At 51.7% G+C, this 27,432-nt stretch overlaps 7 protein-coding genes across 7 annotated transcripts; 4 read left to right on the plus strand and 3 right to left on the minus strand.

Moving 5' to 3' along the window:
- Positions 1-417: 417 nt before the first annotated feature.
- On the plus strand, positions 418-2,666 carry J4E88_002720 (uncharacterized protein; the record flags this gene model as incomplete). Its single annotated transcript, XM_049396378.1, has 5 exons — positions 418-420; positions 475-490; positions 539-1,758; positions 1,810-2,088; positions 2,265-2,666. 5 exons carry the CDS (start codon positions 418-420, stop codon positions 2,664-2,666), a joined length of 1,920 nt encoding a protein of 639 aa, XP_049257726.1.
- Positions 2,667-4,794: 2,128 nt separating this feature from the next.
- J4E88_002721 (uncharacterized protein) lies at positions 4,795-6,184 on the plus strand (the record flags this gene model as incomplete). Its single annotated transcript, XM_049396379.1, has 2 exons — positions 4,795-5,339; positions 5,392-6,184. 2 exons carry the CDS (start codon positions 4,795-4,797, stop codon positions 6,182-6,184), a joined length of 1,338 nt encoding a protein of 445 aa, XP_049257727.1.
- A 5,578-nt stretch (positions 6,185-11,762) lies between these two features.
- J4E88_002722 (uncharacterized protein) lies at positions 11,763-12,847 on the minus strand (the record flags this gene model as incomplete). Its single annotated transcript, XM_049396380.1, has 4 exons — positions 11,763-11,877; positions 12,041-12,167; positions 12,224-12,767; positions 12,842-12,847. 4 exons carry the CDS (start codon positions 12,845-12,847, stop codon positions 11,763-11,765), a joined length of 792 nt encoding a protein of 263 aa, XP_049257728.1.
- A 573-nt stretch (positions 12,848-13,420) lies between these two features.
- J4E88_002723 (uncharacterized protein) lies at positions 13,421-14,890 on the plus strand (the record flags this gene model as incomplete). Its single annotated transcript, XM_049396381.1, has 1 exon — positions 13,421-14,890. One exon carries the CDS (start codon positions 13,421-13,423, stop codon positions 14,888-14,890), a length of 1,470 nt encoding a protein of 489 aa, XP_049257729.1.
- A 2,687-nt stretch (positions 14,891-17,577) lies between these two features.
- Positions 17,578-19,824, minus strand: J4E88_002724 (uncharacterized protein; the record flags this gene model as incomplete). The annotated part of the gene is made up of 2 exons (XM_049396382.1): positions 17,578-18,710; positions 18,801-19,824. The coding sequence occupies 2 exons, from the start codon at positions 19,822-19,824 to the stop codon at positions 17,578-17,580; spliced, it is 2,157 nt and encodes a 718-aa protein (XP_049257730.1).
- Positions 19,825-20,962: 1,138 nt separating this feature from the next.
- Positions 20,963-21,975, plus strand: J4E88_002725 (uncharacterized protein; the record flags this gene model as incomplete). The annotated part of the gene is made up of 3 exons (XM_049396383.1): positions 20,963-20,969; positions 21,079-21,203; positions 21,271-21,975. The coding sequence occupies 3 exons, from the start codon at positions 20,963-20,965 to the stop codon at positions 21,973-21,975; spliced, it is 837 nt and encodes a 278-aa protein (XP_049257731.1).
- A 101-nt stretch (positions 21,976-22,076) lies between these two features.
- J4E88_002726 (uncharacterized protein) lies at positions 22,077-27,233 on the minus strand (the record flags this gene model as incomplete). Its single annotated transcript, XM_049396384.1, has 5 exons — positions 22,077-24,686; positions 24,933-25,551; positions 25,603-26,296; positions 26,343-27,171; positions 27,225-27,233. The coding sequence occupies 5 exons, from the start codon at positions 27,231-27,233 to the stop codon at positions 22,077-22,079; spliced, it is 4,761 nt and encodes a 1,586-aa protein (XP_049257732.1).
- Positions 27,234-27,432: the final 199 nt, after the last annotated feature.

A 27,432-nucleotide genomic window follows, 5' to 3' on the forward strand; every position in this document is an offset into this window, starting at 1 on the left:
AAATCAACAATGAATATGCACTCAAGTCCCATGTCTCATTCGTGGTCTCGCATGCAACGGCTTGGGATTAATTCGGCAGCAGGAGAGAGCTTGGGCCATTCGCAGGGTGGAGCGGGATGACGCTGGCTGGACTGGTGGAGCGCGCCCAGCGTTGTCAGCCAGGTTTTAGCCAACACTAGCCTCGAGAACCCGGTCTATCGTGGGTCCTGCTGCTTTGTTGTCGCGCTGTCACCGCAGCTTCTTCTCTGCTCAGGTCCTTTGCTGAGTGTGCATCTTGTTGTGTTGCGCAGTTTTGCTTATTCAAGCTCAACGCTACCTCGGTACTTCGCTGCTGGGCACTTCCAGAGCTCGACATAGCTCTCGTGAAGCTTGACTGACCTGCACGAGACTTAGCGCTGACGCACATTCACCGCGATCATGGTGCGCTGGAATGAGCTATTCAGTGGGGATGGCGATAGGCGACACAGAGTGCAGGATGAGATGAGCGCGCGTACGTCCTCTTATCGTTCCTATCAATCCCAGTACTAATACCTCGCAGTTCTTCCCACGTCGCGTCGCGAACACCTTCCTCCCCCGCCTATCGACCCCAAAGATGTTACCATTGTAGCTCTGCGATTGAAGCACCAGATCGAGCAAGTCGTACCGTGCGAGCTCGAAGAGGAGCAGATCACCAAGGCGCATAGCAGCATCATCACCGACAAGGTGCTTGAGACGGCCAAGCAAGCAGGAGCTCCTGAACACAATGCCTGCGTGGTCTTCTGCTTGCTGCAGGTGAAGAAGTGGTTTAAGAAACAAGCTACCGCAGAGCTGTGGGATGCCGACCTTCACGAAGTCCGCGCTGTGGCGGCGGAGATCATGGCCAAGCGCCTGATTGAGGCCGAAGAGGATACTACATACCTGTTTGAGGAGGTGCTGCTTAAGCGCTACTCGACACTGATCGATGGAGAGCCAACCACACCTGCCAACGCCGTTGAAAAGGCCGTCGACCTTCACGCCGTAACGGTCATCGGATCATCCGGCTACCAGAAGTGCATCAACTACCTGTGGCGCGGCTGGGTAGTCCAGGACGACGAGGACCCCAGTCGCTTCGTCACATACGAGAACAAGACCAACACCAGCTACTGGGCCCATCTTGACCCCGATCGCATGCGCGTCCCCAAGTACCAGAACTGGGTGCAGATTGCCGTGTCCATCATCTTCTTGGGTCTCTACACCGGTGCTATCAACACCATCAATCCCTCTGGTGACCTGGATGTCGTCGAAGGTCTGCTGTACCTCTTCACTCTGGGATTCATCTGCGACGAGGCGAACAAGTTCTGGAAGGTCGGACGCTTCTACATCTCCTTTTGGAACATGTTCAACAGTACCTTGTACTCGCTTCTCACGGTCAGCTTTGTCTTGCGTATGGTAGCTCTTGGTCACCCCATCAGTGACGAGAAGGATACTCGACGCGAGTACCTGAACAAGATGAGCTACGACTTCTTGGCTTTCACAGCGCCGATGTTCTGGATGCGTTTGCTGCTGTACCTCGATACCTTCCGCTTCTTTGGTGCCATGCTTGTTGTGCTCAAGGTTATGATGCGCGAGTCGCTCATTTTCTTCATGCTACTGCTCGTTGTCATGATTGGTTTCTTCCAGGCCTTCATCGGTCTGGATATCGCGGACGATCAGCTTGCTAACGACACTGTCTTCGTGTTCCAAGCCATGTTGAACGCTGTCATGCAATCGCCTGAGTTTGAAGGCTTCGACAACTTCTCGGTATGTCACATCCTACAGTACTAAACTCAAGCTCGAGCTAACATATAATAGCCTCCCTTCGGTATCATCCTTTACTACATCTTTACCTTCGTCGTCATGGTCATCCTGCTCAACGTCCTCATCGCTCTCTACAACTCGGCCTACGAAGACATCACACAGAACGCTATCGACGAGTACATGGCTCTCTTCTCGCAGAAGACGATGCAGTTCGTTCGCGCTCCCGACGAGAACGTCTTCATCGCTCCCTTCAACCTCATCGAGATGTTCTTCTTGATTCTGCCATTCGAGTGGTGGATGGATGAGAAGCGCTACGACAAGCTCAACGATATGGTACGTGATACCTCCTCGCATAGGCCCTCGCTTCCGCTGTTTATATGATGATCTCTATGTATTTGCTACTTCAGAGCTTCGGCTATGAGACAATTATCACCTAGTACTGATTACAGCATTCTTTCACAATCCATATCCAGAACGATCTAGTTGCACAGAAAGCTGACACAAAATAGGTCATGGCAGTAATCTACTCACCCCTCCTCGTAATCACCGCCATGTTCGAACAACAAGAAGCCTGGGTCGTCCGAGACAACCGCCGCCGCGGCGAAGACGACGAAGACACAACCATGGAGTGGGAACAAGTCCTTGACGGCTGTGACTTTGAAGCCGACGGCTGGGACAAGAAGGTCCAGGCTTCGCGCCCTAACGTCGAGTTCGACACTGCGGTGTTGGAAGTCAGGCAGCTGAGGAAAGAAGTCAGCGAACTAAAGGACATGATGAAGATGCTCATCGAGGGCAAGAAGGAAGGCTGGGGCGGAGACACACTCGGCGAGAGTGGGTTGGCGAAGCTGGACGCAAGCAAACTGGGCATGCAGGGCGAGAGCAGTGAAAACGGGGGCGGAAGGGATGAGTAAGTGCGATTTGCTTTGTGTCTTGCTGTCACCAGTGCTCCTTTATGTTTCCGCTGTTCCTATTTTGTTCGAGTGCTGGTGTGTTGACTTTCTGGTTGTGTAGGCGCTATAGGAGCGAGTTTGGAGAGAGCCAGGCGAGTGACTGGCACTCTGATTGAGAGTGCAACGTCGCTCTCCTGCTCCTCTTCTTCTTGTTCGAGTACATATTACGGAATGCTACGCGATACGATACGATATACGATATACGACACTAGGCGATGCGATGCGATGCGATACTCTGGTTATATACCCCTCCTTTACAACAAAATGTCATGTCTACGTTTATGCACTAATATACTCATTCCTCAATGTTCTTGAAATCGTCTTACTACACACTGTTGAGAAATTATCATTTGCTTGTTCTTTTTCTGAAATGAAGTTGCTGGCTTGTGCCATTGTCGGTGCTGACAGGGACGCGTGGCTCCACCAATCAAACGCGCCTCGGCATCTCCCCACGTGTACCCCCTTTTGATCTAGCCCACACATATGTGTTATCTGCTACGTAGGTACCCGCTTTCCCGGTTCCAGGTTCTCTCCTGCTCCTTTGAGGGCACGCTTGGTGGTTCATTATGCCGTTCCGCCCGGTGCGGTTGCACTGCCACAAGGCTTATGTACCTGTCAAGGGGGGTCTGGATGGGCCCGAGCCACAGGTTGTCCCTTTAAGTACCGTGGGAGCTCGCTGTTTCTGTTTGGGGACTTCACACGATAGCGACTTTGCTGGATTATTTTGATTTGACCGAACGACAGGTGTTGACTGAGGTCTTTGCTTTAATTGCGAGCAGACGCAAGAGGTGGACATACGGGTACAAGGATGCGCATCGCCCTCGTTGACGGTTCCTCATTTACGCCTTTCTTCTCTCCTTTCTCTTTATCTACTTGAATCAACCCGGTGGACTCCAGGAAGGAAGAAACCCTCCAACAACGTCCTCAGCACACCAATCCCCCGCCGCCAAAATGTCAACAACCTACCTAACCCCCCTCACAACAAACACCCCAACCAAACGCTCCGCCTCCGCGCCCCCGCCAAGCCGCACCCTCTACACCTTCCAAGAAGTCCACCCTTGGCAACGCGACAACGAGTACCTCAAGAACCATTATCGTTGCACCACCAATTCCTACCGCGAATGTCTGAAGAGCTTGTCGTATCTGCACAACCAGACTGGGAATATTTACACGCATCTCATCGGCGCTGTCTTTATCCTCTTCTACGCTATCTACGCTTACAGCAATATTAGCAGCCGTTACGAGACTGCTGATATCAATGATTTACTGGCCTTTGGGGTGTTCGTGGGAAGTGCGGTCGTGTGTTTCGGCGTCAGTGCTACGTTTCACATGTTTGGAAATCACTCGAGCAAAGTGTATCATACGTGGTTGCAACTAGACCTTTACGGCATCTTCGTGCTGATCGTAGGCACGGTGTATTCCGGGACGTACTATGGATTTTACTGTCAGAAACAATACTGGGTGTTGTACTCAGCTGGGATCACTTCGATTGTCACGGGTGCGGCAACGCTTTGTTCGATTCCTCGGTTCCGGACCCCGAAATGGAGATGGGCGAGGGCGACGCTGTTTTGTGCGATTGGTTGGTCCGGTGCGGTGCCGATGACGCATGCGGCTCAGGCGTTTGGCAAGGAGCAGGCGGATAGGCAGATGGGGTGGCGGTTGATGATTTTTGAGGGGCTGTTTTATATTACGGGGGCTTTTATCTATGCGGTGAGTATAAAAGGAAGGAGATTGTCAGGGTGTATTGTTGCTAACGCTCTTCACAGATCCGCTTCCCGGAGAGATTTCGCCCGGGACTTTTCGATATCTGGGGTTGCTCACATCAGATCTTTCATCTTTGTGCTGTGGGCGGTGCGGCGCTGCACTTGGTGGCGCTGCTGAAGGCGTTTGATTATAATCATGATCCGGCGACCCGGATATGCTGAGGGTACCCCCTTTGGAGCTATCGAGCAAACGACTACTTTACCCTTGCACGCTGCATGTTCAAGACTCCATCTTCTCATTCATTACCAATGCTCGACCTGAATAACGACCTTTGTCGCCCGTTCAGCTTTCCCGTCGCTTAGTTCTCCAAGCTATCTGTTACCCCATGTGCACTGATTCCAAGAGCCAGGGGCCAGCAGCATTCATCGACCCCGCCCTTGACCCCACCAGCGGAGACATTCCTGGAAGATCGAGCATAGTCTCAACACCCTTGTTCGCCTCCAGCGAGGCTGACGATATGTCCGCGGAGAACAAGACCACCGTCATCGTAGGCGCGGGATCGATCGGCCTGTGGACTGCCTATCACCTCGCGCACGCAAATCGTCGAACCGGTCTCTCGAGCAGCAACACCATCATCGTCATAGAAGCATCAGCGACCGCATTCGGAGAGACATCAGGGACCTGCACAGGATGCATCCACTACACATTCAACGACGACATCATGAACGAGTTCAGGAAATACAGCTTCGCAGCCTGGCGTGATTTGGCAGAGAGCAACGACCTGTGTGATACTGCTGGACTCCGCTTCGATTCCATTTTCGGGTTGACCAAGAATGGTGGGGTTAACCAAGAGCTTTTGCCGGACTGGCTTCGAACGAGCGATGCGTGGGGGGTGGACACTGAGTTCTTGGGTGTACACAATGCGATGGTGTAAACATATTGTACATGCATCACCTTCTTATGCTGATCAAGTTCGTTGCAGTAACCCAGTCGGCCTCGGCAAATGGCTTGAAAGAGCATGTATTGACATGAATGTTCGCATTGAGACATCTACAAAAGTCACTGCCGTCGAGTTGGACGAACGAAACCGAGCCACTGCAGTAATCGTTATTCGAGAAGACTCATCCTCAGTCAGAATTCCGTGCGACAACTTCGTTCTAGCCGGGGGCCCATGGACTCCGATGATCTACAAAACGCTATTCCCTTCCTCCCCAATCCACATCGACTCAGCCACAGAGGCAGGCGACTGGATCGTCTTCCGAAACCAGAATCCTGTCGCGAAGAACTCGGTGGCTTTTGTCGGCCTAAATGACATCGTGGGAGAGAAGTTGGAGTTCGCAGGTCGCAACGACGGCACGATCTGGGTTTGCGGAGCAAAAGATCTCAAGGGTACACTACCTCCGTTAGGCTCGAGAGGTCTACCAGATGCTGCAAGGATTGCGGAGCTCACAGGTCACGCTTACCGTTTTCTTCGCGTTCACAACGCTGGCGATCCGGACGCGTTCGAGGAGTTGGAGGTCGTTGCGCTTGGACGGGCGTTCCGACCTGTTACGCTTTCGGGACGCCCGATGATGGCTTTGGTCGAGCCTGATAAACTCTCGCGTCATAACGGCCATCATCCAGATGAGCGACGTGGAAATGTGTTCTTGTGCTGGGGGCATGGGTCTTGGGGACTGACACTTGGACCGGGCACGGGAAAGTTGATGAGTCAAATGATCTTAGGTGAACCGACTGATCTCGATCTTTCACCATTTCAGATCCCAGAGACTATGTAGAATAAGATTCTTTCTCCCACTTCGAACGTACACCATGCCATTGCCGCCGCTCCCTCGCTGCAATATGAGGGTTCTTCCGAAGTCAGATGAGAGCTGACTGGCCAAAAAGGCTCCCGGTGGCCTTTTCAGCGATGTCGAACCTCACAATTCCACCCCCTCACTGAACTTCAACACTCGCCAAGCCAGCTCAGCTGCGCCTCTTGCAGAAATGAAGCTGGGGTTGCCTTCTAACACATCAGCTGTTGCGCCCAGCGCCTCGATAACGCGCTTTGTCACCCTCCGAGCTTTCCCATCGCTGAGACTTTCGGGACTACCCGTCATCATCACAGTAATTGAGTCGAGGGGCCCATGAGGCGGGGGTGGTAGTACCGTAAGTAGCTAAGCTATGATCGATCTCTGCTACTTTCGTCCGCCTGATCTTGTGGCGGTCAAGAGTACGTCTTGATCTTAGCAAAGATCCGTTGGCACTTCGATGCCGAAGAGGGCGTTGGCGCTCGCAAATACTCGTGGCATCTTCTCTATGAGGATGTGAGCTCACCCCGATGGTGGTTTTTGACCGTTCAAAGTGCGTGGTGGGCACTTTGAAGAAGCGGTTCTCGAAGCTCAGACTTTCATGTCGCGTGACTATGGGAACATGGCCTCCAATATCTAACGTGTCATTCTGGGATCCAATTCCCCAAAAGACATCAATAGATACTGCCATCGGCCTACGGAGCGAGAGTTCTCTGTTCCAAGACGTATCATCGAAGACGCTTAGATCATCGGATAACGCGAGCGTCACGGCTGAAGACGACGAGTGAACGCGTATGGGCTCGGACGAGAAGGGTTTACGTCTGGTCATGGAATAGACTCTGTGTCCTGAGAGGGATTTGCGGGGAGATGTGCCGACTCGTTTGCTATGGATATCGTAGACGTCGGACTCATGGACCTTTCTTCTATGTCTACCTAGCTTACGCCTTCGATCGACGCCATGAAATAGCCTTCGGCAGTGATTGCACTTCACTGGTGGAAAGGCAACATGCTGTAAACGGCGCTTGCCAGATCCAGAAAGTCGGCCATGACGATATCGATATCGCGGCTGTTTAGCTTTGTTCAGGATCTCTCGCGTATTGGCTAGTCTGAAGGCTGACTGGCAAAAGGCATCGTCTTCGAGTGATCCTGACCGAATAAGGTCGGCGAAGGGTAAGGTCTTCAGCACAGCTTCACGACGCGACGTTGAAACGACCAACTCTTCACTACCTTGTTCGAACGACCTGGACGCGAGATCGTACGAACATTCCGAGTTCAACATTTGGCTCTTAGTCGATCGGGTAAAAAGAGTTTCCATCCCATCTTCACGATGCGACGTGGAACTGGCCAGCTCCCAACTATCTTGCTCGTATGAGTTGTTCAGGCGGTGCTCGATATCGCAAGGTTCAATCCAAAAGACAGGGTGGGGACCAGGAGATGAGTAGACGACGTTATGGACCGGATTCGGGCCGTACTCGACATCGAATGGGTTGACGAAATCGAATGGGCTGACGAAATCGAATGGGCTGACGAACTCGAAATCGAATGTGTCGTCGCACTCGAGATCGAATAGATTGACGTACTCGGCATCGAATAGATTGACGTGCGTGAGATTCGTAAGACCGGACGGGTGATCAGCCGACACGTGGCTACTAGCAATCCGCGGCAAGGATCCGTCTGCAGTTGTCACCGAACGCCTCCTGTCTTCTTGTGGTATACAGCCAGACCATCCGTTTACACATGTATCTTGGTCTTCTTGAAGTGTGAGAGCGACTGATGTGGGCGTGGTCTTGGATCCTCCCTCTGCTCGTTCAGCAACAGCATCATGAGGGAATGGTATTAAATACTGGAAAATGAGAGGAGGAGGTTCAGGACCTTGTAGGTAGGATTCGGACACCGAGTCTCCCTCCAGCTCTGCTATGGGGGTATGGCCGTCCCATAGCTCATAGCCCATATGCATCTCCGTGACATCGTAGATACCAGCAGATGGAGGCCGCATGGGCGGAATAGAGTCGTCAATTCCGAGCGATTTCGAGCATAATCTTACAGTGCCGGATTCGTTCAGATCGACCGGGTGCACCGGTCTTTCTGGCCTCTTCTTCAGCTTGGCGTCTTGTACATGGTGTCTCTTCCACTCGTGTTGCTTCCGCTCGTGTTTACCAGTGGTAACAGTGCGTCTATATACCTTTTCACAGACGCGGCGAGCTGCCGATAAGCCAACCGTTAGCGGATTATGAAAGCTACGGACATGCCGCTTCAAGTTGCCTTTCGCGTACCTGTGTTTGATCAAGTTAATATTACCAAGGTTGTCTAAGCGCATGAAGGAATGTGTACTAGCAAAATATGCAGGGGCGAAGCTTACTTGCCACTAAAGCTTAGGTCGCATTGGCTGCAGTGCTCAAGCTGTTGTGTTGACGATGCTTTGCTTTCTTCGAAAGGACCTGATTGTATGGGTACAAATCTGCAGAGCTCAACCGGATCATCGCTATTAATTGCTGTGCCTGACTCGAACCGCCATCTTTCACCTTCATGGTATATGTATGTCCCGCGATTGTTCCATTTGTTTTCCGTTATTGGTGGAAAGGTGGCGAAGGGTGTAAACGTCTCTTCTAGAGATGCTTCGATGGGCGTAGAAGTTCTCTCTGGAATTGCATAGGTGAGTATGGAAGGTTTCGTTGGAAATGTATTGGTGGATGTTGAAGGCTTCTCTGGCGCCTTCGGGGAACGCTGGATACGGATCGTCAAGCTGGACGTTTTCGTTTCGATGGCCAGCAACATCGATGCGATGAGATTGGAAAATTGTTTCCGGGCTTGGATGATACCGAGAGTAAAGTTTTTTTCCTTCCTAGAGATACGTGAGGGGTTCCAAACTAGTGGCGTTCTGCAGGTTTCAGCCTGATCGGTCAGATTTGCTTTTGTGTGTTGTGACTGGCTGCCCTGAATACACTGCCTCACCGGTGGGAAGGCTGTTCAAATCGACGAAGCTTCCTGCATTTATGAAGCCTTTCTCGACTTCGCTGAGCTAGGCTATGGAGCTCTGCGCATCATGCAACACGCTTGGTATCAATCTAGCAAGCTTCCTTTCGCATCCAGGTACTGATGACAACCAGCGGTTGAAAGAGCCGATACGTGAGATTGGCTATCTGAGCGATGTTGGGAAGAGAAAGGACGGATGTGTACTTTGTCGGCTGATATATGAGGTCTTTAGGTTTGGATTGCCAAGGAGGGTGACCAGCATCGCCGATGCCAGCAACATCGCCATCTTTGCCAAATGGATCAACGCACTCGGATCGGAGAGGAGTAAACGCTTGAGAAGCCCGACTATCTATATCATGGTGTGGGCAGTATCATCCGACCTTCCACCCAGCGGATATAAAATCCTCGTTCGAGCGGCATCCGCCGCGCTCCCAAGTCAACCACACTTCGGGTGTATTACTCACACTCCCACGTCATTTCTGGATTATACTCAACTGGTGAGGTGGTTACAGCACTGCGATACCCAGCATACATTGTGCAAGTCACCCTCGAGTGGAATTCCGACGCGATATTTCTATTTGGTCGACACACGTTCGCACTGCATCGTCGAACCTGTTGCGCCGTGCCGATATCTAGCCCTCAGTTACGTATGGGGCGGCGTCGACCAACTCAAATTGAAGGAAGACAATTTCGAGCGCCTCAAGACTGCGGGCGGAATTAATGTCGGCGACCTAAGTAAGACAGTTCGAGATGCGGTACTCTTGACTAACATGTTGGGCGAACGCTTCCTTTGGGTTGACTCTCTCTGCGTAATGCAAGACTCGGAAATGAAGAGACCAAGAACCCTGACAGACATGGATCGCATATATGCTCAATCACTTCTCACGATTGTTGCTGCATCGGGTTCGAACGCAAATGAGGGCCTTCCTGGTGTGTCAGTCGCCCGGAAGCGGAAGCAGTGGTATCAGAAGCTTTCACCGAATCTCATACTTTCAGCGCACGTCGATTTCAAGGATGTCATGGAAGATTCAGCTTACAATACGAGAGCTTGGACGTAAGTGGAAAAAGCTTTTTCGTGCTATAAGGGCCTCGCTGACGTTTGGCATGATTAGCTTCCAAGAGTATCAACTCACAAATCGCTTGCTCATCTTTGCATCAAACGGCCTGGTATACTTCTCGTGTAATAGTTCAGTATACTCTGAAGACGTCATAGACGGGCCAGCTCTGGAGATGGAGCCCGCTACGCTCTATGGAGCTCGATCGATCAAGATACAGCCAAACTCAAGACAGCCATGGAGTACATATTGTCGAGCCGTGGCAGCATATACATCGAGAGTGCTATCTCATCAGGGTGATGCTCTTGATGCTTTCAGTGGGATCTTGCGGAGCCTTCACAATGGACGTTGTGTGGAAGCAGTTCCAGTAGCCTTTCTTGATCTTGCACTGCTATGGCAGCCCTGCGAGCGCTTGAGAAGGCGTGAGGGCTTTCCAACTTGGTCATGGCTTGGCTGGATCGGTAAGGTCCGTTATGACGCCTGGACGATTGAAAGGGAAGAGATTTCCGAACTGCAAACTCTCAGCGCCTGGGCTGTCGCACGAACCTGGATCGTATGGTACAGTTCAACACGGGCTGACTGCCATCTACCTGCGAAACAGCTCGGTGATTCAGTGTGGTCGCATGATGTTCGTTCAGAAAGTGCGATGCAGAACCCGCGGTTCCCAACACCACACGACACAACCCAGCCAACACCGGGAGTATTGCTCGAACGCTTGAAGCAAATGCCGAGGACTGTGTCTAACACTTTTCGCTTTTTGCAGTTTTGGACAATTTCTATCCACTGTAGGATTAAGGTGAACCCGTCGGCAGTCCTTCGCTATAGCAGCCCCCACGCAGAGAACATGGGCAATGGTCTGCGCCGCTTCGAGGTACTGGACAACAACGCGCAAATCTGTGGCTGGGTCATGTTGGATGAATCATGGATCGAGATAGTGGCCAAGCGCTATGTCGAAACGCATGAATTTATTTTACTCTCCGAAGCTATGAGAGTCGACGAAAACGGGGCCATCACAGATGCAGCAACATCCGAGAGTTGCGCGGCTTTCAACGCCATGATGATTGTCTGGAGCGACGGTATTGCGCAAAGAGTTGGAATTGGTCGTATCAGCGCGTATCTGGGCCGCAAAGGCGAATGGAAAGAGATACTCCTCGGTTGAAATGTAAACTGGTTTGTGTTGGCGGGGTGACGGAGACAAGCCTGATCTGGGTCTTCGCTTGCCATACAATCAAACCGTTACCGATGCTTTGCACTCTGCCGCTGGTCATGGTCTTGAGGTCGGTAATGGCGGCGATTGCGAGTCAGAGGTTGACTACTAAGTGTCTGCTTGATGTTGAGGGGGTTCTTTGCGCACCGACCATTGTTCTGTCGCTTCTGTCATCGATTTGTTATCAGCTCCCGTATCGACGTTACCTGTTTCTCCGGTCGCTGGCGGCTGATGTCTTGACTAAACGCCATGCGAAACTTCGCGCTCACTTTGTGCGTCTTTTGTTTTCGTATTTAACGATGTAACATTTCCGTATCCCAGTACAACAAAATCACAACTTGCTCGGTCGATCACTCCGTCCCGTGACTGCAGTATCCTGCCACACCTTCGCATGTTCGAGATCGCCGAAAAGGCTCCACAAGAGCGCCTTCATCTCATCCTTGACACTGCTGGGGCTTAGTAAAGTTTTTCTCAACTGTGTATAAAGATCTTACAATTCACGGTACTTGAGCTCACCCGAATATAGTGCCGACGAGCAGAGATTGAACCTTCTATAAAGACTTCAGCTGAGCTCGACTGAACAAAGCATGCTGCTTCAACGAGGCTTACATGCAATACAGAGCGTTCCTGTGTTCGAAGTCCTCTTTAGGCTCTGACGCCGGGTAGTGTTTGAGGTATTCGGCTATGTAGGCTCCACTGATCTTGTGGCGCTTGAGTCGCCAGGGAGCTAGATCATCTAACATCCCGTGACTACGGTCAGTATGTGTCAAACAGCAAGCTTGTGAAGCTTACACTCGTGATGCGCATACGACGAGCACGCATCGAAGATCACTGGCTTCCGCGTGTTTCTGTCGACTCCGGTATTGCCGTCCCATAGATCGCCATGTACCAAGCATGCTGAAATGCTCCTGCCTTCGGTCTCTAGAGGCCTCAGTAACCGCGGTATCGCTTTATCCACGATATATGCGCGCAGCTGTACCATGTCTTTGTCGTGGCCATGCTGTAATTCTTCGAGATCGAACATCCGCTGTATGCCACGTGTAAAGCTCTCTTCCCAACTATCGCAAAAGGTGGTGTCTTGAGGAAGTCTGCCCCCATATGTCGTGACGGGAAAGCCGAATTTCCCTGTTGGGGAAAGCGCGGTTTTGTGCAGGCGGGCGATCTGGCCAGTGAAGTCGCTAATGCGTTGAAGCTCTTTACTTGATCTACCGTGAGATTCTTCACTGTGGTCGACTGCGGTGGATGCCTCGCCAGGTACTTCTCCAGTCATCTCGCGGAATGCGCATATGAAGAAGTAAGTGTTAGCATCTTTTGCGTAACCACCCCAGCCGATCGGCTGCGGGACGAGATCTGGCATGTTTTCGTAAAGGGCTGACATTGAAGTAAACTCCCCAAGCATCATACCCTTACCAACATCGCCACAGGAGACCTGAACAGCTGTCAAGTTTAGCAATGATAATCATGCATTAGCTTGCTAACCTTCAGGAAGTACGAAACTTCCTCACCGACGTCGTTGAGCGTAAGAATTCGAGCAGTTTGATTCCAATTTGAGAAGCCATGAGGTAAAATTCTTTTGATCTTAAACCCATCAGGAAGCACTGATGCTGAGGTTAGCAGCCCAGATGAAGTCAATTGCCCAGTCAACTCACATGCTGCAACGCTGGGATCAACGTATGAGATCACCGTGCGGGGCACGGCGGTCTTGATGCGCACAACCTCTGTATCAGCCATCACCCGAACAACAATGCGCATGGAAACCGGTGATAGCCAGCAGTAAAAAGATGCGGAAACCGACAGTTCAAGTGTACACGATGTGACGAGCCCCAACACAGGAGTCATTGTTCGTGTGACATCCAACAGCGAGCTTAACCCTTGCTTATCACAGTGCCACGTGAGTGCATGAGCCTAGCGATGCGGCGCTCTAGCCGACCACACCACCACTTTCCGATCTTGAACGTTAGCATGTCGACAGCAAACACACACGCCGAGATGGGCGAAGGAAGTGCAGTATCAGCGCCACCGTTCACCATCTTCACTAGCCGTCAGCGCACTTACTTCACCTACCTCCTCGGCTACTTAACGCTTGCTTCGTCTTTGACGGCTACGATCTACCTGCCGCTGATCGAGAGCCTAAGCAAGCAGTACAATGCGTCCATACTCGCAATCGATTTGACCATCACGCTCTATCTCGTCTTTCAGGCGATCTCGCCAGCTTTCTTCGGCCCATTGTCGGATACACTTGGTCGCCGCCCGGTCTTCTTGGTGACTTTTGCGATATACCTCGCAGCCAGCCTGGGCCTGGCTCTCAATGAGAATAGCTACGCTACACTACTAGTCCTGCGGTCCTTGCAGAGCGTTGGAGGTTCGGCAGTGATGTCGCTAGCTTACGCGGTCGTCGCCGATATCTCTTTACCTGCGGAGCGAGGGAGAATCCTTGGACCAATGCTCGCAGCTACGAACTTTGGGCCATGTTTCGGGCCTGTCGTTGGTGGCGGTATCGTATTAGCTACGGGACAGACGCAGTGGGCTTTCTGGACGCTCGTCATCTTTGGCGCATCTTCTTTGATGCTGATCGGATGGACTATGCCTGAAACCGGAAGAAACATCGTTGGCAACGGAGAGGTTTGTCCTCGCGCCTTGTGGAAAACATGGTGCTCTGTCATCAGGTCTAACGGAAGACGGGAAAGACAAATCGGCCCTGAGATCTCCAGAAACGTAGACTCAGAAAAGCGTGGTAAAGGCGTATGGAGCTTTCCAAATCCTTTCTCGTCGGTGCGTCTCATTTTCTACGCTGACACGTTCCTCATCCTCTGGTCAGCAGGCTCCCCATACGCTGTGTGGTACTGCATCCAAGCCTCCATACCACTGGTCTACGGTCAGGGATACGGCTACAACCCTTTGGCTGTCAGTTTATGCTTCTTAACCGGAGGCGCAGGAGTCATCGCGGGCGGCTTCATTGCAGGCCGTCTCATGGACTTCAACTACACGAAAACGGCCGAATCGTATGGCCTTCCTGTAGACCGTGTATCTGGTAACGATATTCGACATTTTCCCATTGAGGTCGCTCGTTCCCGTGGCTCGTATACGTTGCATATGCTTTCCGTCGGCACTCTCATTGGATTTGGCTGGGCAGTTGAGCGTGGTGTTCATACCAGCATACCACTCATCTTGCAATTCTTCATAGGTGCTAGATGTACCGTCGTACTGCAGCTGTACAGCGCTCTGATGGTTGACATCTTTCCGGACAAAGCTGGTACTGCCGCGGCCTCGAACAACATCGTCCGGTGTATACTGTCGGCCGTCGCGGTCGCGATGCTCCAGCCACTTAGAGATGCCATAGGAGACGGTTGGATGTTCACCTCGATTGGGCTCGTCGACGGCGTACTCGGCATGTGTGCAGCCGCAGTGTTAAGGAAGTGGGGGTACAATTGGAGGAGAGCAAGAATAGGCTGCGACTGATGTAATTTGTTTGCTGATGGCATGGTACTGTCATTTGGTATTCTGCGATCGGATGAATGAGGCGGTTGGAAATTTCGTGACGCGTCTGCACGTGCGCCATGACGCGCTAGAAGCTAGTAAATAAAGAAGGCCCGACTCGCCACGCAGCATCATCCCATGTGGAAGGCATCATCGGGAACTGAACAGCAACACTTGATACACAGAGGTTGAAACCGCGCGATACCGGCTTTTGAACACCTTGTTAGTCACTATATATGTAACCAAGAACCAGATTAACGTGTGAGGACCACGAGACGTCTCTTAGATTCCCAAACAGCGTGTGTCAGATTAATGCAAACTCCTGGGCTTCGTCCTCTTTCCAGTTCACTGCCTCTGTATTCCACGGATCCATCCAGTCTTCCAGATAGCAAGTGCTGACAACCTCATACGCGTCTTTCTCAGGTATGTGTCGAAGCGCGACTGGATGCGAGCAGCCATGCAGAATGCAGATCAAGTCACCTCTTTGAAGCCCGCTTCCTGTCGCGAGATGTCCATCTCGTGTAATATACAACTGTCGTTCTTGCATCACCATCTTGATATATTCGGTTACGGTACGCTTTTCCATGTTGTGATGCGTGACCCGATATTTGTATTCAGCAGAATATGTGGGATTTTTCACTCTGCTCGTTGCAAAATACCAGTATTTGATCTGGAGTTCGCTGGCAAATACAGCGGTATCCTCCGGCTCGTACGAGCAGGGTCCACAATGCCCTTCCGCAAGGAGCGCCGGTAGTATGGACTCAAGCACTGGTAAAGGTGCTTCTGGATCATAATATCGAGAAGTCGTCCAGGCGTCTATTATTCGCAGCAGCAAAGGAAGATATGCTGTGTTGATGTCTCCTTCCGACGTTGAGATTTCGTGGTCAACTTCTACGTCTACGGTAGCAACGACCCGACCATGTACCCACAGAGTACGCTCATCGCATTTACCGTTCCATGCATACATTTCAGAGCGTTCGTTGGAGCTACGTAGCGCATGTAACGGCAAAAAAGGCACGACGAGACGGTGTGCGGTAAAGTTGGGAACCCAAGAGGGTGTAGTCTTCGTTGTCGATAATCGTGGCAGAGTTTCGAAGATATCCAGGCTTTTAGTACCCTCAATTATGGAGCGTGCGGTTGCGACCAGGGCGGCCTGCAAAGAAATCTCATAGGATGGGTTCAGACGAATCCGGTCATCTTGATTCATTCCAAAGAAAGCATAGAGTTGATCATGGACGCTGGAAGTTTTTGCTTCGGCACTCAACGTAGACAGCACCTGGTCTAATGGCATCGGAGGTTTGATTGATGGCTTATGTCTCTCTGCCCACCGATCATGCATCTCTTTCAATACCCCATAACCGGACGGCGTAGACAGGTTATGTGTTTCCAACTTCCATGCAGTCTTACACAGTTCCCAAAGGGTGGGGAGTACGACCGTTGCGCGGTTGAAAGGTGGGGTCATGGAGTCTTGTAGGATGAATGCCGACTTTCGTGGCAGAACCACTTCCTGAAATACCCAAGCTCGCGAGAACCACGGGCTCTTCAGGATATCACCGCACAAGCCTAGAAGGTCCTCTTGTTTACGCTCGCAATCGACCATATCTCTGATAATGTTGTCGGCGCGCGGTTTACCCCAACTGACAAACATGTAGTAGTTCGGGGGTGCATGGTCAAGAGGAACTGAGACTAGACTGTCCAACGATGAGCATTGGGCCGCGATGCTGGATTTCAGCTCTTGAACCAGTCCCAGCCATACTAGAACGCGTGAGCAGTTAGAATATATGCTGCCCATGATTGAGACTTGTTGCGCTCGCTCGGACAAATCGTCTTGATTGATGCATATTTGATCAACCCAAAGGTAGCCCGTGGAGCAGTTCATAGCGATGTACGGTAAGGCTTTATTTAGGCTTTTTGTGATCCGAAGTAACGTGCCGTCCGACATTTCAAGCGCTTCTTCACGGCTAGGAGTACCCCAGACGTACGACAACGCCTCGTACTCTGGAGCCTGCTTGGTGTTGGTGTTCAACAACGAAAACTGCCACTGTATCGTACTGTCATGTACCTTCGTTGAACAAATCTGTAAGAGCCGTATGCTGTGCGCTGTCCCCAAGGACTCGTAACGGTAGGCTTCTTTCTCAGAGTGATGTGGGTGCTTCGGCATGGCTGTGCCTTCGTGATAAACGCCAGCTTTGGGTCAGCGACAGTGATGTTACGAGAGGGTTATGAGCGAATCGAGAAGAGACGAAAGTGATTGGCGATGGGAAGAGGAAATGTTTTCAAGGACGCTATGCTTTCGGAAGCTTTGAGAGCGACTGTGACGATCGTGCTGTGGCGAGGCGAGCAGCATATGCCAAGGCGATGACAACCTTGTACTGCGGCATCGCTTCTGCGAGGCTGAAGTGGGGCAGTGTTCACTGGACGCGCGACGAGTAGATTGACTCAACGCTGCGTGTTGTGTAAATCGCAACCACCAGAAGTGTAGCTCTGCGGTCAGTGAATCTACAGTGAGCATCTGCTCAGAGCTTGCTAGCCATATGTGAATTGTTGTGCTAGTGTCGTGCTCCAGTGCATGTTATGGCGCGTTTCGTGAATATTTGAATTGCATTACAAGATTCGCTAGTCGTTAAAATATATGTACGTACAGGGTATCGCTTTTGGTCGTGAAAGAACTAAGATGCCGGACTCGGACTGTTGCGAGCTGGCGAAAGGAAATTCGAAGAAAGCGCAATCCGATACTTGGGGATGCGGTCAGGAGTAGGAGTAGGAGTAGAGGTCTTCTTGACGCCATTCGGAGGTGGATCAGCGATCTCTGCCTTCGCACTGTTGGAGGTGACCTTCGTCGGTGTGCTCTCCGTCTCGATCGTCGAGTCTTTTCTGCGCTGTTGCGGTGTCGGGGTGTCCGGCGTCAACGGCGGACTGTCTTTCGAGGCCTGCGGTGTAACGCGCTTGCCATTTGTGCCACCCTCTAGAACAAGATTCAGGTTCGCTGGCGTGCTCGCTGTAGATGATGCAGCAACAAGGTCATCGGAAGAGCGTTTTGTCTGCGAGAAGTGTGGCGACGTGATAATGTGAGCGTGTGGGAAGCCAAAGCCTTCGAGCTTAGCTGCCATTGCTTGGTTGTATTCTTGCAGATTGTTCGTCTCGGTAGCCGTTGTGGAGGGGATGCTGAAATCGTCATGGGTTTCATGAATGGTAGTGATTCGCGAATTGCCATTCGCGACAGCTTCGTGCGACACAGTCGGGCCCTTCCATTCGGGATGGGGTATGCGTCCGATGACATTCAGCCTGCCCGTCCCTAGTTTCGCCCATTCCCAGATGCCTCGACGCGTCGGTGATCGCTGTGGTGGCTGCACCGGTCCTCCCTCTAGCTCCCTCAATGCTTGATCTTCAAGCTGGCTATTCTGGTGTGGGTGAGACGCGTCGTCTGAGCTTCGGCGGCGCTCTTCTAGGACTGGGCGTGACCTCTGTATCTCCGTTCCACTGCTTTGAGCCCGCTCCAGGCGTCTTCTCTCCGGCGGCGTCACTCTGCGCAGCTTTTCCCTGTCCTTCTCCCTCTCGCGAATCGCGTCGAGATTGGGTGCTTGACTGGCGACTGCCATCTCCGTCGATGTGCCAACCGTCGAGCTCGCCGGACTTGTCAGGCGACGGCGGAGAGGACCGGCGCTTCCCTCTTGTGGGCGAGCTTGCAGGGGATGAGGCGGGCGAGGCGTCTTCGGGGGAGGAGGGCGGGGAGGGCGGTTGTGCTGGTCGGAGCTTATGTAGGGGACTGATTTGGCGGATGACAGGCCGGCTTTCTTCTTTGCTGGTTAATGGACGTTATTACGCGTTTTTGACAGCAGTGAGGTGGCTGATAGGGTGCTGAGTGGGCTTGGGAGAGGTCGGAGTCACACACCTTGCTTCCCTTTGCCCTTGCCCTTTGTGTGGCAGTTCGGGCCAGCTTCGTGGTCATGGTAGTCGCACTCATGACCCTCATCTGTTGGATCGTCGAACAGCATGCCGCCAGTGCCTGACCTGATGGCTTTGACCAGATCGATGGCGAAGTCCGGGTTGTTCTCGAAGCACTCACGATAGGTTTCGACGTCGCGCTCACTACCAGGATCCATAATCTGGCGGGCCGCGATGCGCGTCATAAGCGTGCGGAAGGGCGATCCTGTCGGACTCTTGCGATAGATGTCATCAATCTCGTCAGCGTCAGGTACTAGCTCGGCCTCATTTAGGCCTTTCCTGTACTGATCCATCGCGACGTTCTTCAGTTGAAGCATGTCAAAGCGATCGCAAAGCAGATAGAGTCTGTGACAGCTCACAGCATACTCATACTTCTGGTTGGCGTCGGCCATGTCAGAGACATCGTCGAGGCTGCCCTGGTATAGCCACTTCACCAGCAGCTCGAAGCCGGCAGGGTTGTAATCGGGAAGATCGAGGCGATCTTTCCTAGTGTGGCCGTCGGCATCGCCTAGCAGCTCGTTCTCGAGGGTTTCGGAGTGGTGGCATAGCAGATTGCGATGCAGCGACCAGTGGCGCTTGGACTCGCCTACGTAGACGTCGATCATAGGGCCGGAGAGAAGTCTATCGCGTTGCAGCTTAGCTTTGGCCCGCACATGGAGGCGATGAGAGTAGAGACGGTGGGTGAGAGCCGGGCGCACCGCGATGCATCGCGACGGCGCTTCGGGTCTTTGCGCCAGCGCCAATTGCGGTGCATCGGCAGGCGGCGCATTCTCCATGAAGTCATCCTCCTTTTCCCGCGATGTCTGCGATTGCGATGCGCCCGCCTCGTCACCGTGGTCGAAGAAAGGATCGTCTACGTACTCAGCAAAAGTCGCGGCAGGCACGTCGCCAATGCTGCCAGAAGCCATGCGTGACCGTTTGGAACCCGGGATGGCAAAATCACGATGGTATTGTCGCAGAGTCTGCCACATGCAGCGCGGAGATAGCGCTCATGGATGCGCGATGGCTTATATGGGGGATAGTACGTGTCGCGATGCGGTGAGGGCTGTGAGGTGTCGTGGTGAGGTGTACCGTCCGTGTAGACGTGCTGGAGTGGAGACATCAAGGATGGCTGGGTGGCTCCTGCCCTGACGTCGTTGGCCCGCCCGGGGTAGCTTCCGCATTGCCTGGGCCCAGATCATCGCCGTCACTCCGGACCTGCATCTAACAAACATCAACTCAACATCTGGAATCTGCTTCCTCAACACCGCATCATGGTAACATGAAGTCTTGTTATTGCGCACGATGGCTGCGCAGAACGTAATCCCGCGTACTCTCGACATCGCCGCGCTAAGCACATGTGACGTTGCCTTTTTACCATAGCTCCCCATGCTAAAGCAGGCTCGTTAAACAGGGGATGCTCTCCTTGCCGCAGAACCGCTGTTTCCGGCGACGGCAAAGTTCTGCTAATCTGAGCCTGCAATTTGGCTTTTACATATCGGTAAACAATCCGGAGAGTACATATACAAATCGACTCATTGGTTCCCTCGGCACAGATGCTACAGCCCCTCATCCTCTGCAAGACTGACCCGTGGTTCATCGCTCCACGACCCAAACATCAACATCATATATTTCTAGCAATCTAGAGATATTTCATTCTTAACTCTACATTTCCGCCCCACCAACGTACACGTCAATCGCATCCTAACACACCATGCCACCCATGATCAGAGACAAAACATCGTTCGACGCGATCGTCGACCCTACCTCTTCTCAGAACACCCTTTCACTCAAGCGAATCTGGAGGAAAGCAATGCCTCGCGCAAATTCTTCGGCGAAGCGGTCGCCTGATGGGATTTCCAAAAAGCGAAAGCTTGCATTGTACTTGTTGCCGCGCCCTCCGATCAAGTATCTCGTCACAGACCTTGTCACAGACCCCAGGAACAGGATAGCGAAGTAACTTCAATACTGCTAAGATCGGCTCGCGATCTTCGAAGGATCATATGAGCCAATGAGAGACGCACTGCACACGCCAAGAACAGCAGCCGAGACTGCTGCCTGTTCAAGTCTTCTCACATCACAACCTTTGAACCATATGCGCTCTATTCCAACTCGACGGCATCGAACTCAATGGCCAGTTCGCGGTCATTAGAACCCTCGTTCGGCTGGGAACCTTCTGATCATTTCTTTCTAGTACGTCGGACTGCACTCTACGCCTTTTAGTCAGCACAGCGAGCATGAGCAAGCTCTATCGAATGCGACTGATCAAGAGCAAAAGGAGAAATGGGATCCAGAATCATCTCTACACCAAGACGAGCAAGAACGAAACATTATCAAAGCCTGGATCCACCTCGGTGAGCGTGGCCGTTCGGTAGGATCTACCTATCTCACTTTGTGGGCACGTCCGAATTTCATTTACTAACGCGCGTCTTGATCAGCTTTACCGCGAGCGATGCGACGATGTATCACTTCCTCAACACGTCCCTTCAAACCTGTCGGTCTTCGAGAAGCGCCGCAAAGTGACGGATTCAGGCAAATGGGATCGTGCTGCTGGTGCTATATGGATCCGGACATGGTATGGCAATGAAGCATCTAATGGGCAGAACCTGGGTGAAGAGATTGTTACACGCGCAAGTGCCGACGAGGCATATTCCCGACTATGGCAGAAAGTAACGTGCTGTCCGGAACACAACTACAACTTCGACGAAAACTTGTTTGGGCTTTTTGTATTCGACGACAACAATGCCGCATACGGAGTGGCGGCACGGGACGCCGATGACGAGGTCGGGCTGATGGATGATATACCACCGTTCATCTTAAGCGCTCTAGTCCGATGCCCCGACGCGATGGAAGGAAGCAATGTGACTCAGATGATAGGTGAGGAGTACGAAAATACCCATCAAACGTTGCTTGTAGCGGTTGCAGACCGCGAGGCCTGCGAAGAGGGATGGGTATTGCTGATTGCACTCAACCACAAGGGCCAAGCGTTGCACCGCCGTGTCAGATGCAAAGCTGCCAATGTCTCACTGCAGGTGTACTCTTTCAGGATGGGAGGCGACCCGTTGGATATCACGGAAAGCGAGGAGAACGTAGTCGACTACATGGATGCCAGTAGATCAGGCGATGGATGGGATGAAGATTGACATGTTTTCAATAACAAAAGAGCGTTGTCCGGTCTTCACATTGGGCTACAGGTTCTCAAAATACCACTTGGCCATTACTTGGCAATCTATTCGGAACCCGTTCATAGCGTACTCAAAGAGAAGGACACATGCTCCCCGTTGTCTAACCCATTCTTGACCACAATAACGCCATCTTGGTGTACAATCACGATATCGTGGCTCCGCCGTACCTTGGCGATAAGAGGCGAGTTGCCTGTGCGCCAAACCGATGGAACAAAGAAGTGCTTCTGGAATTGGTCGAGGACTTTGCGACCGCCTTCCCCGATCTGAACCGAGCAGACCCACCCCATCTTGGAAAGGAAAATAAGATGCCACCAATCGAACTTTTTCACCGTACCAATGATTCTCTCCACATCGGGTATATCAGCGACATCTCTAATGGAAGACCAGCGAGTATAGGACTTGCTACGACCGCCTCCGAAAGGATAAGAGAATGGGACATTGGGCGTAGCCGTTGGCGATAGAGGAATACCCAGGGTTGAAGATGGCTTGGGGTTCAAGAAGATAAGAGACTGTGTCGCGTTGTCAATTGACATATCAGGCGACGACGAGCCTCCGATATCAGTAGACTCGGGATCCAGAGTAGTCAGATCAAAGACGCGTATCTTGGTCATCATAGCGTCATTAGACTGAGGTCGCAGGCCCGGTACACTGTGCTGCACGGTTTGCGATCGCTGCAGAATGACCAGGTCATCGCCTTCGCTTGAGACAGAAATGGCATCCGCGTCGGCTTGTTCCCCAGACATGCGCCTCTCGATCTCGATCGGCACCACGGGGTTCTCAGAGGCAGCGATCTGGTGAAGGTCCTCCCATCTGAAAAGCCGCAAGATCTTGTCCTCAAAAAGAAGCAGTTGCGACGGAGCAGATGGTCGAACAAACCATTTCCAAGCTATGCGTTCTCGCCTGTCAAGTGACGCTACTTGCTTCTTGGTTGATAACGACCATATAGAGTCCGACTCTGAGGAGGAAACAAGTACGAACGAACCCTCAGGGTGGACGAGGATTTGGCGTATGATACAGCCTTGGCCTAACCTCGACTGGACCATCATCTCAGCGCTCCACTCTCTCCGCGTGCCAGTCGTGATTTTCATGATGCAAAACTTTCCTGCTGAGTCTGCACTCGCTATCACTCGCGCTCTGGGACTCCAGTCCATGCATGTAATACTAATGAAGGAACCTCCATGCTTGTATAGCTTGCGCATGGTGTTTTCGGGGTCGTCGAGGTTGCAGGTATCGACACGTCCGTCGTTGCGCCCGCAGAAAGCCATACCACTTTGATCGCAACAGTGCAGCGTGGTTATAATAGCAGACTCGTTGACAACAGATTCAACAATGTCGTCTACTATTTGGTGTACAGATTCGCTAGGCTCGCTGGAGAGAGCTTCAGTGTCTTGCCCGAAGAGGACGAGTGGCTCCCAGACATTGGCTTGCGTACCCCGCGAATCCACGATGCGCAGGCTGTCGCTAGTGAAGGCGAGCGACGATACCGGATCTCCTTGTATATGTATGTTGTGGAGAGGTTGGAGCGTCTCGAAATCGAAAATCTTGATCCCGCCATTGCCGTCGCTTCCAGCAAAGGTCTTTTCATTACAAGACATAGCTATCTTCGTAACGCATGTCGCAGTTGTGAGGAGCGGCTTGCAAGTCCTACTATCGAACTTGACCAGGATATCGTCCCAATATGACACCAGAAGTCGTGGGTTTGCAGAGCTGGTATTGAAGACTAGACAGTTGACGGTGTGGCCTCCCTTGTCATTCTTGTGCGTTGCCGGTCTCAAGCAAGCCCCGATACGGTGCTGCTTGTCCAGAGACCACAGCTGTACCGGCTTGCTTCGATAGACTATCGCAAGTGTTTGTTGTTCTGTAGATAGCCTGGCCGCAGACGGAGATGGTGCAAAGCCTGAGTCTGTGTCTTCAGAGAAAGCGTCAATCCAGGGGACCTGGTGTAGCGGTGAGCCATCGGAAATTCTGTAAGTCAGAACATGCTTGTCTCTGGTCGCTATTGTAACCGACGTTTCTGTCTCGTCGAAAGTCAAAGCTAGGGTTTGCGAATCGGTAGCGATGTGGAAGAGTTGAACGCCAGTCGCCGCATCCCATAGTCTTAGAAACCGCAAACCAGCTGAGGCGATGACTTTGGATGTGGAACCAAACTCCAGAACTGATACTGATTCTTCATGTCTCATACTCAGGAGGTGTTCGCACGTGGAGGTTCGATAGACATTGACCAAGCCGTCAGCCAACCCAACAGCGAATCGTTCGTCTCGAGAAGCAGCCACTGTCGCGTAGGTGTCATGATATGAGATGGAGCATATCCTATCCCCCCAACCTGCGTTCCACGCGCCTACTAGCTTGATGCCATCCTCAGCATATCCGAAGTGCCGGTATACAGCAGAGTCTCGAGGACAAAACGGCGGCACGAGTGTGTGGATGGCAGCGGGATCGCTCAGAAGATTGACGCCGAACTGTGTTACCAACCTAGGTAAGTCGACGGCCCAGGCATGGAGATCGCTTTGCAATAACGGAACATGCTCCATCCTGCGGTTGAGGTAGTTCGACAGGTGTCTTGAAGTTCGATTAAGACAGTCCAAATCTTTGAGATGGGCCACGTGCTCGATCCAGGAAAGCACGTTTGTTCTGAAGAACTTGTCTAACGTGTTGAACAGTTCGTTGGACTGGGAGGATGCTCGAAGAATGTGTTCGCTGAACCGTAAACATACGTAGTCAGTCATTGAAGTCTTGCTGTGCCCGCTCGTAGTGGAGCTACGCCGTCTCCTTGAATAACTGAATTCATCGCTCATCAGATGATTGAGGCAAGCCGATGCAATAAGACTGTGTCCTTCGGCATAGTCAATTCGAAAGTCTGAGTTCAGATCCGGATGAGTGAGAAAAGTGCGGGCTGTTTCGTGAACTAGCTGTACCCGCGACTGCACATCAATATCGAGGAAGTATCCACAAAGATATTGGAGACTGGTTCGTAGATCGCGTGCTATAGGACTTCCCAGAGTCAGCCTGATAGCATCCTTCATCTGGTTGACGGTCAAGGGATGCACAGCGCAGATTGCCCATGTAATTGTATGCTTTGCTGCGCTCTTTGACCTCAGGGACTCCATTTTCCGGATGTTGTGCGTGTATAGGTCATCCATTTCTTGAGGAATCTCGCATAGAACCTCGTGAACTTCTCCGACAGTGAAAACTTCCCGAAGCTGTTTAGTCACTAGCACGGTCCACAAGAAGCTACCGCCAGACATGCGAACAATCTTGTCAACCAATCTTTCTCTTTCTTGAGTTGTATTAACGGGGAAGGTGGCGGACCATTTCTGCACGTACGAGGAGATATCGGGCAACAAATCCTCTGGCGATATGTATTCTTGCACCAGAGGAAGCTGCACGAACAAATCATCCAATGCGGGATCTGGTCGACTGGTGACAAAGATCTTCAGTGGGATGTTTTCGTCGATCTTGGACAGTAGACTGAAACATTCATTTAATGTGCCCCTGTCGGCTGCCTCGTCTAATGCATCAACCACCCAATAATGACTGCAGCGGTTGTGTGAGTTCCGCCCTGCATAGGAGCTGCAAAGCACTTACGGGGTAGGGAATGTAACGTGAAACACACAGCTCGTGAAAACAGTTTTCCAGATGGTTCTCTGGTTGCGAGCATCGATGGGTGGACCTTTCTGTGAAAGCCGGAAAATCGCGCTACGAACGACAGGGTTGATCTGAGCCATCTGTAGCGCCATGGAGCGTAGAAAGCTGCTCACGTTGTTGTCGGTCTTATCACCTTTGTTGAAGAAGTAGTGACATACGGGGCTGTCTTGTAAGAACTCAATAACATAACTTGCGAGCATTGACTTCCCCGACGCCGGTGTCCCCTTCAGCCAGAAATAGCGAGGTGCTGGTGGCGACCGCCACTCCCGAAAACTGGTTCTGTTAGTGAGCCAGGAACCTGATCCAGTCATTCTTGTGTTATTGAGGGTTGAAAGCCTTTTGTCGTCTGATGCATCGATGGAGAGGTACTTAGCGATCTCCTCCATCTCGTTCGCCCTACTTTGATACAGCTCTGGTAAAGATAGCAGTACCGGCGCATCGGGAGTTTTGATACCAATCTCCATACTTGAGAAATTCGATGGTGTTGTTTGCTTCTGCATTTCGAGCCTTATCTGGTCGATTGTTGATGCCAGACGGTTTCTTAGAGACCTGTAGTTTGAGTCCAATGTAGTCTCGAACTTGGCTAGATCGCGATGATTCGCATTTAACAACTGGATGCGTTCTTCAGCGTAACCTATGACGGTCAGTATTAGATCCATGGCTATTATCGGCTAGCAGACCTAGAGTAGCGGATTCTTGATCGACGATCATTCCAACAGGAGGTGTGGGCTGAGACTCGTAGAATGTGTGCAAATGTATTCCCGCATAATGAATACGGAAGGAGTCGCTCAGAATACGTATGCTCTCTGACTTAGCTTGCAAACTGGATACGTACGCTCTTCGTCCACTTCCAGACAGGCGAAGGAAATTGTTTAAAACACCAGCGAGATTCGAGCCTCGGTGGGGAGTACCCAGGAAATACAACGAATGTAATCGGTTAGCGATGTCGCTGTAATCCGGATTGGTCTTAGATAAGACGCATGCTTTCTTGATTACTAAACCACCCATGCTGTGCCCTACAAGGACAATGCGACTATCCAGATTATTGATCTTTGGATCGCTCCTTAGGTCTTCGACTAAAGACTGACCGAAAGCATGGATGTCGACCGGACTCTTCAGCCAGGTGGCCCAATTCGCGTTGTATCCAAAGCTGTGGATACGGACTCCTTTGAAGTCTGGGTCTTTAGGTAACCACTCTTTTGGCCAAAAGTAATCGGCGTCTTGCTTGAGACACCATGTTGTGCTGGAACCACCGCCGAGACCATGCACAAAAACAAGGTCTGCGATGACTGCCGAAGTTTCGTCCGGTTCGTATACAGTATTTAGGCCAAATTCGTTCCGTGGCTTCTCGACTTTGGTCGTTGGTTTGCGACTAGAGAACGATTTGAAGCTGAATCTTCGGCCTATAGATGAGCCGAAAGATGCGATGCTGGCACTGCTGGCACTGCTGGTCTTCGCAGTTTTCCGCTTTTCGATGCTCTTATCGATGTCGGGGAGATCGCTGACATCCTGTAACATTGAATCAGTCGTTCATGTGAGACTAAAAGCTGTGGGCCTCTTACGTCATCCATCGCATGGACTTGATTAGAGAAAGTCGAGTTATCGTGCTGCCTGGACAAACAATGAGAACAGGTGGGTCTCTGAAGATGTGGAGCTGGAGATGAAAACAGGTCGCTAGAAGGTCAGGCTAGTGTACATGGGGCAATGCAGAGTCAGACTCTTCCCGAAAATGCAACCAATTAACCTATAAAGACAAAACAAGATACGACA

This window comes from Alternaria novae-zelandiae (genome assembly GCF_023758075.1).
Source record: "Alternaria novae-zelandiae strain BMP 2774 chromosome Unknown scaffold_4, whole genome shotgun sequence".
NCBI classification, from domain to species: domain Eukaryota; kingdom Fungi; phylum Ascomycota; class Dothideomycetes; order Pleosporales; family Pleosporaceae; genus Alternaria; species Alternaria novae-zelandiae.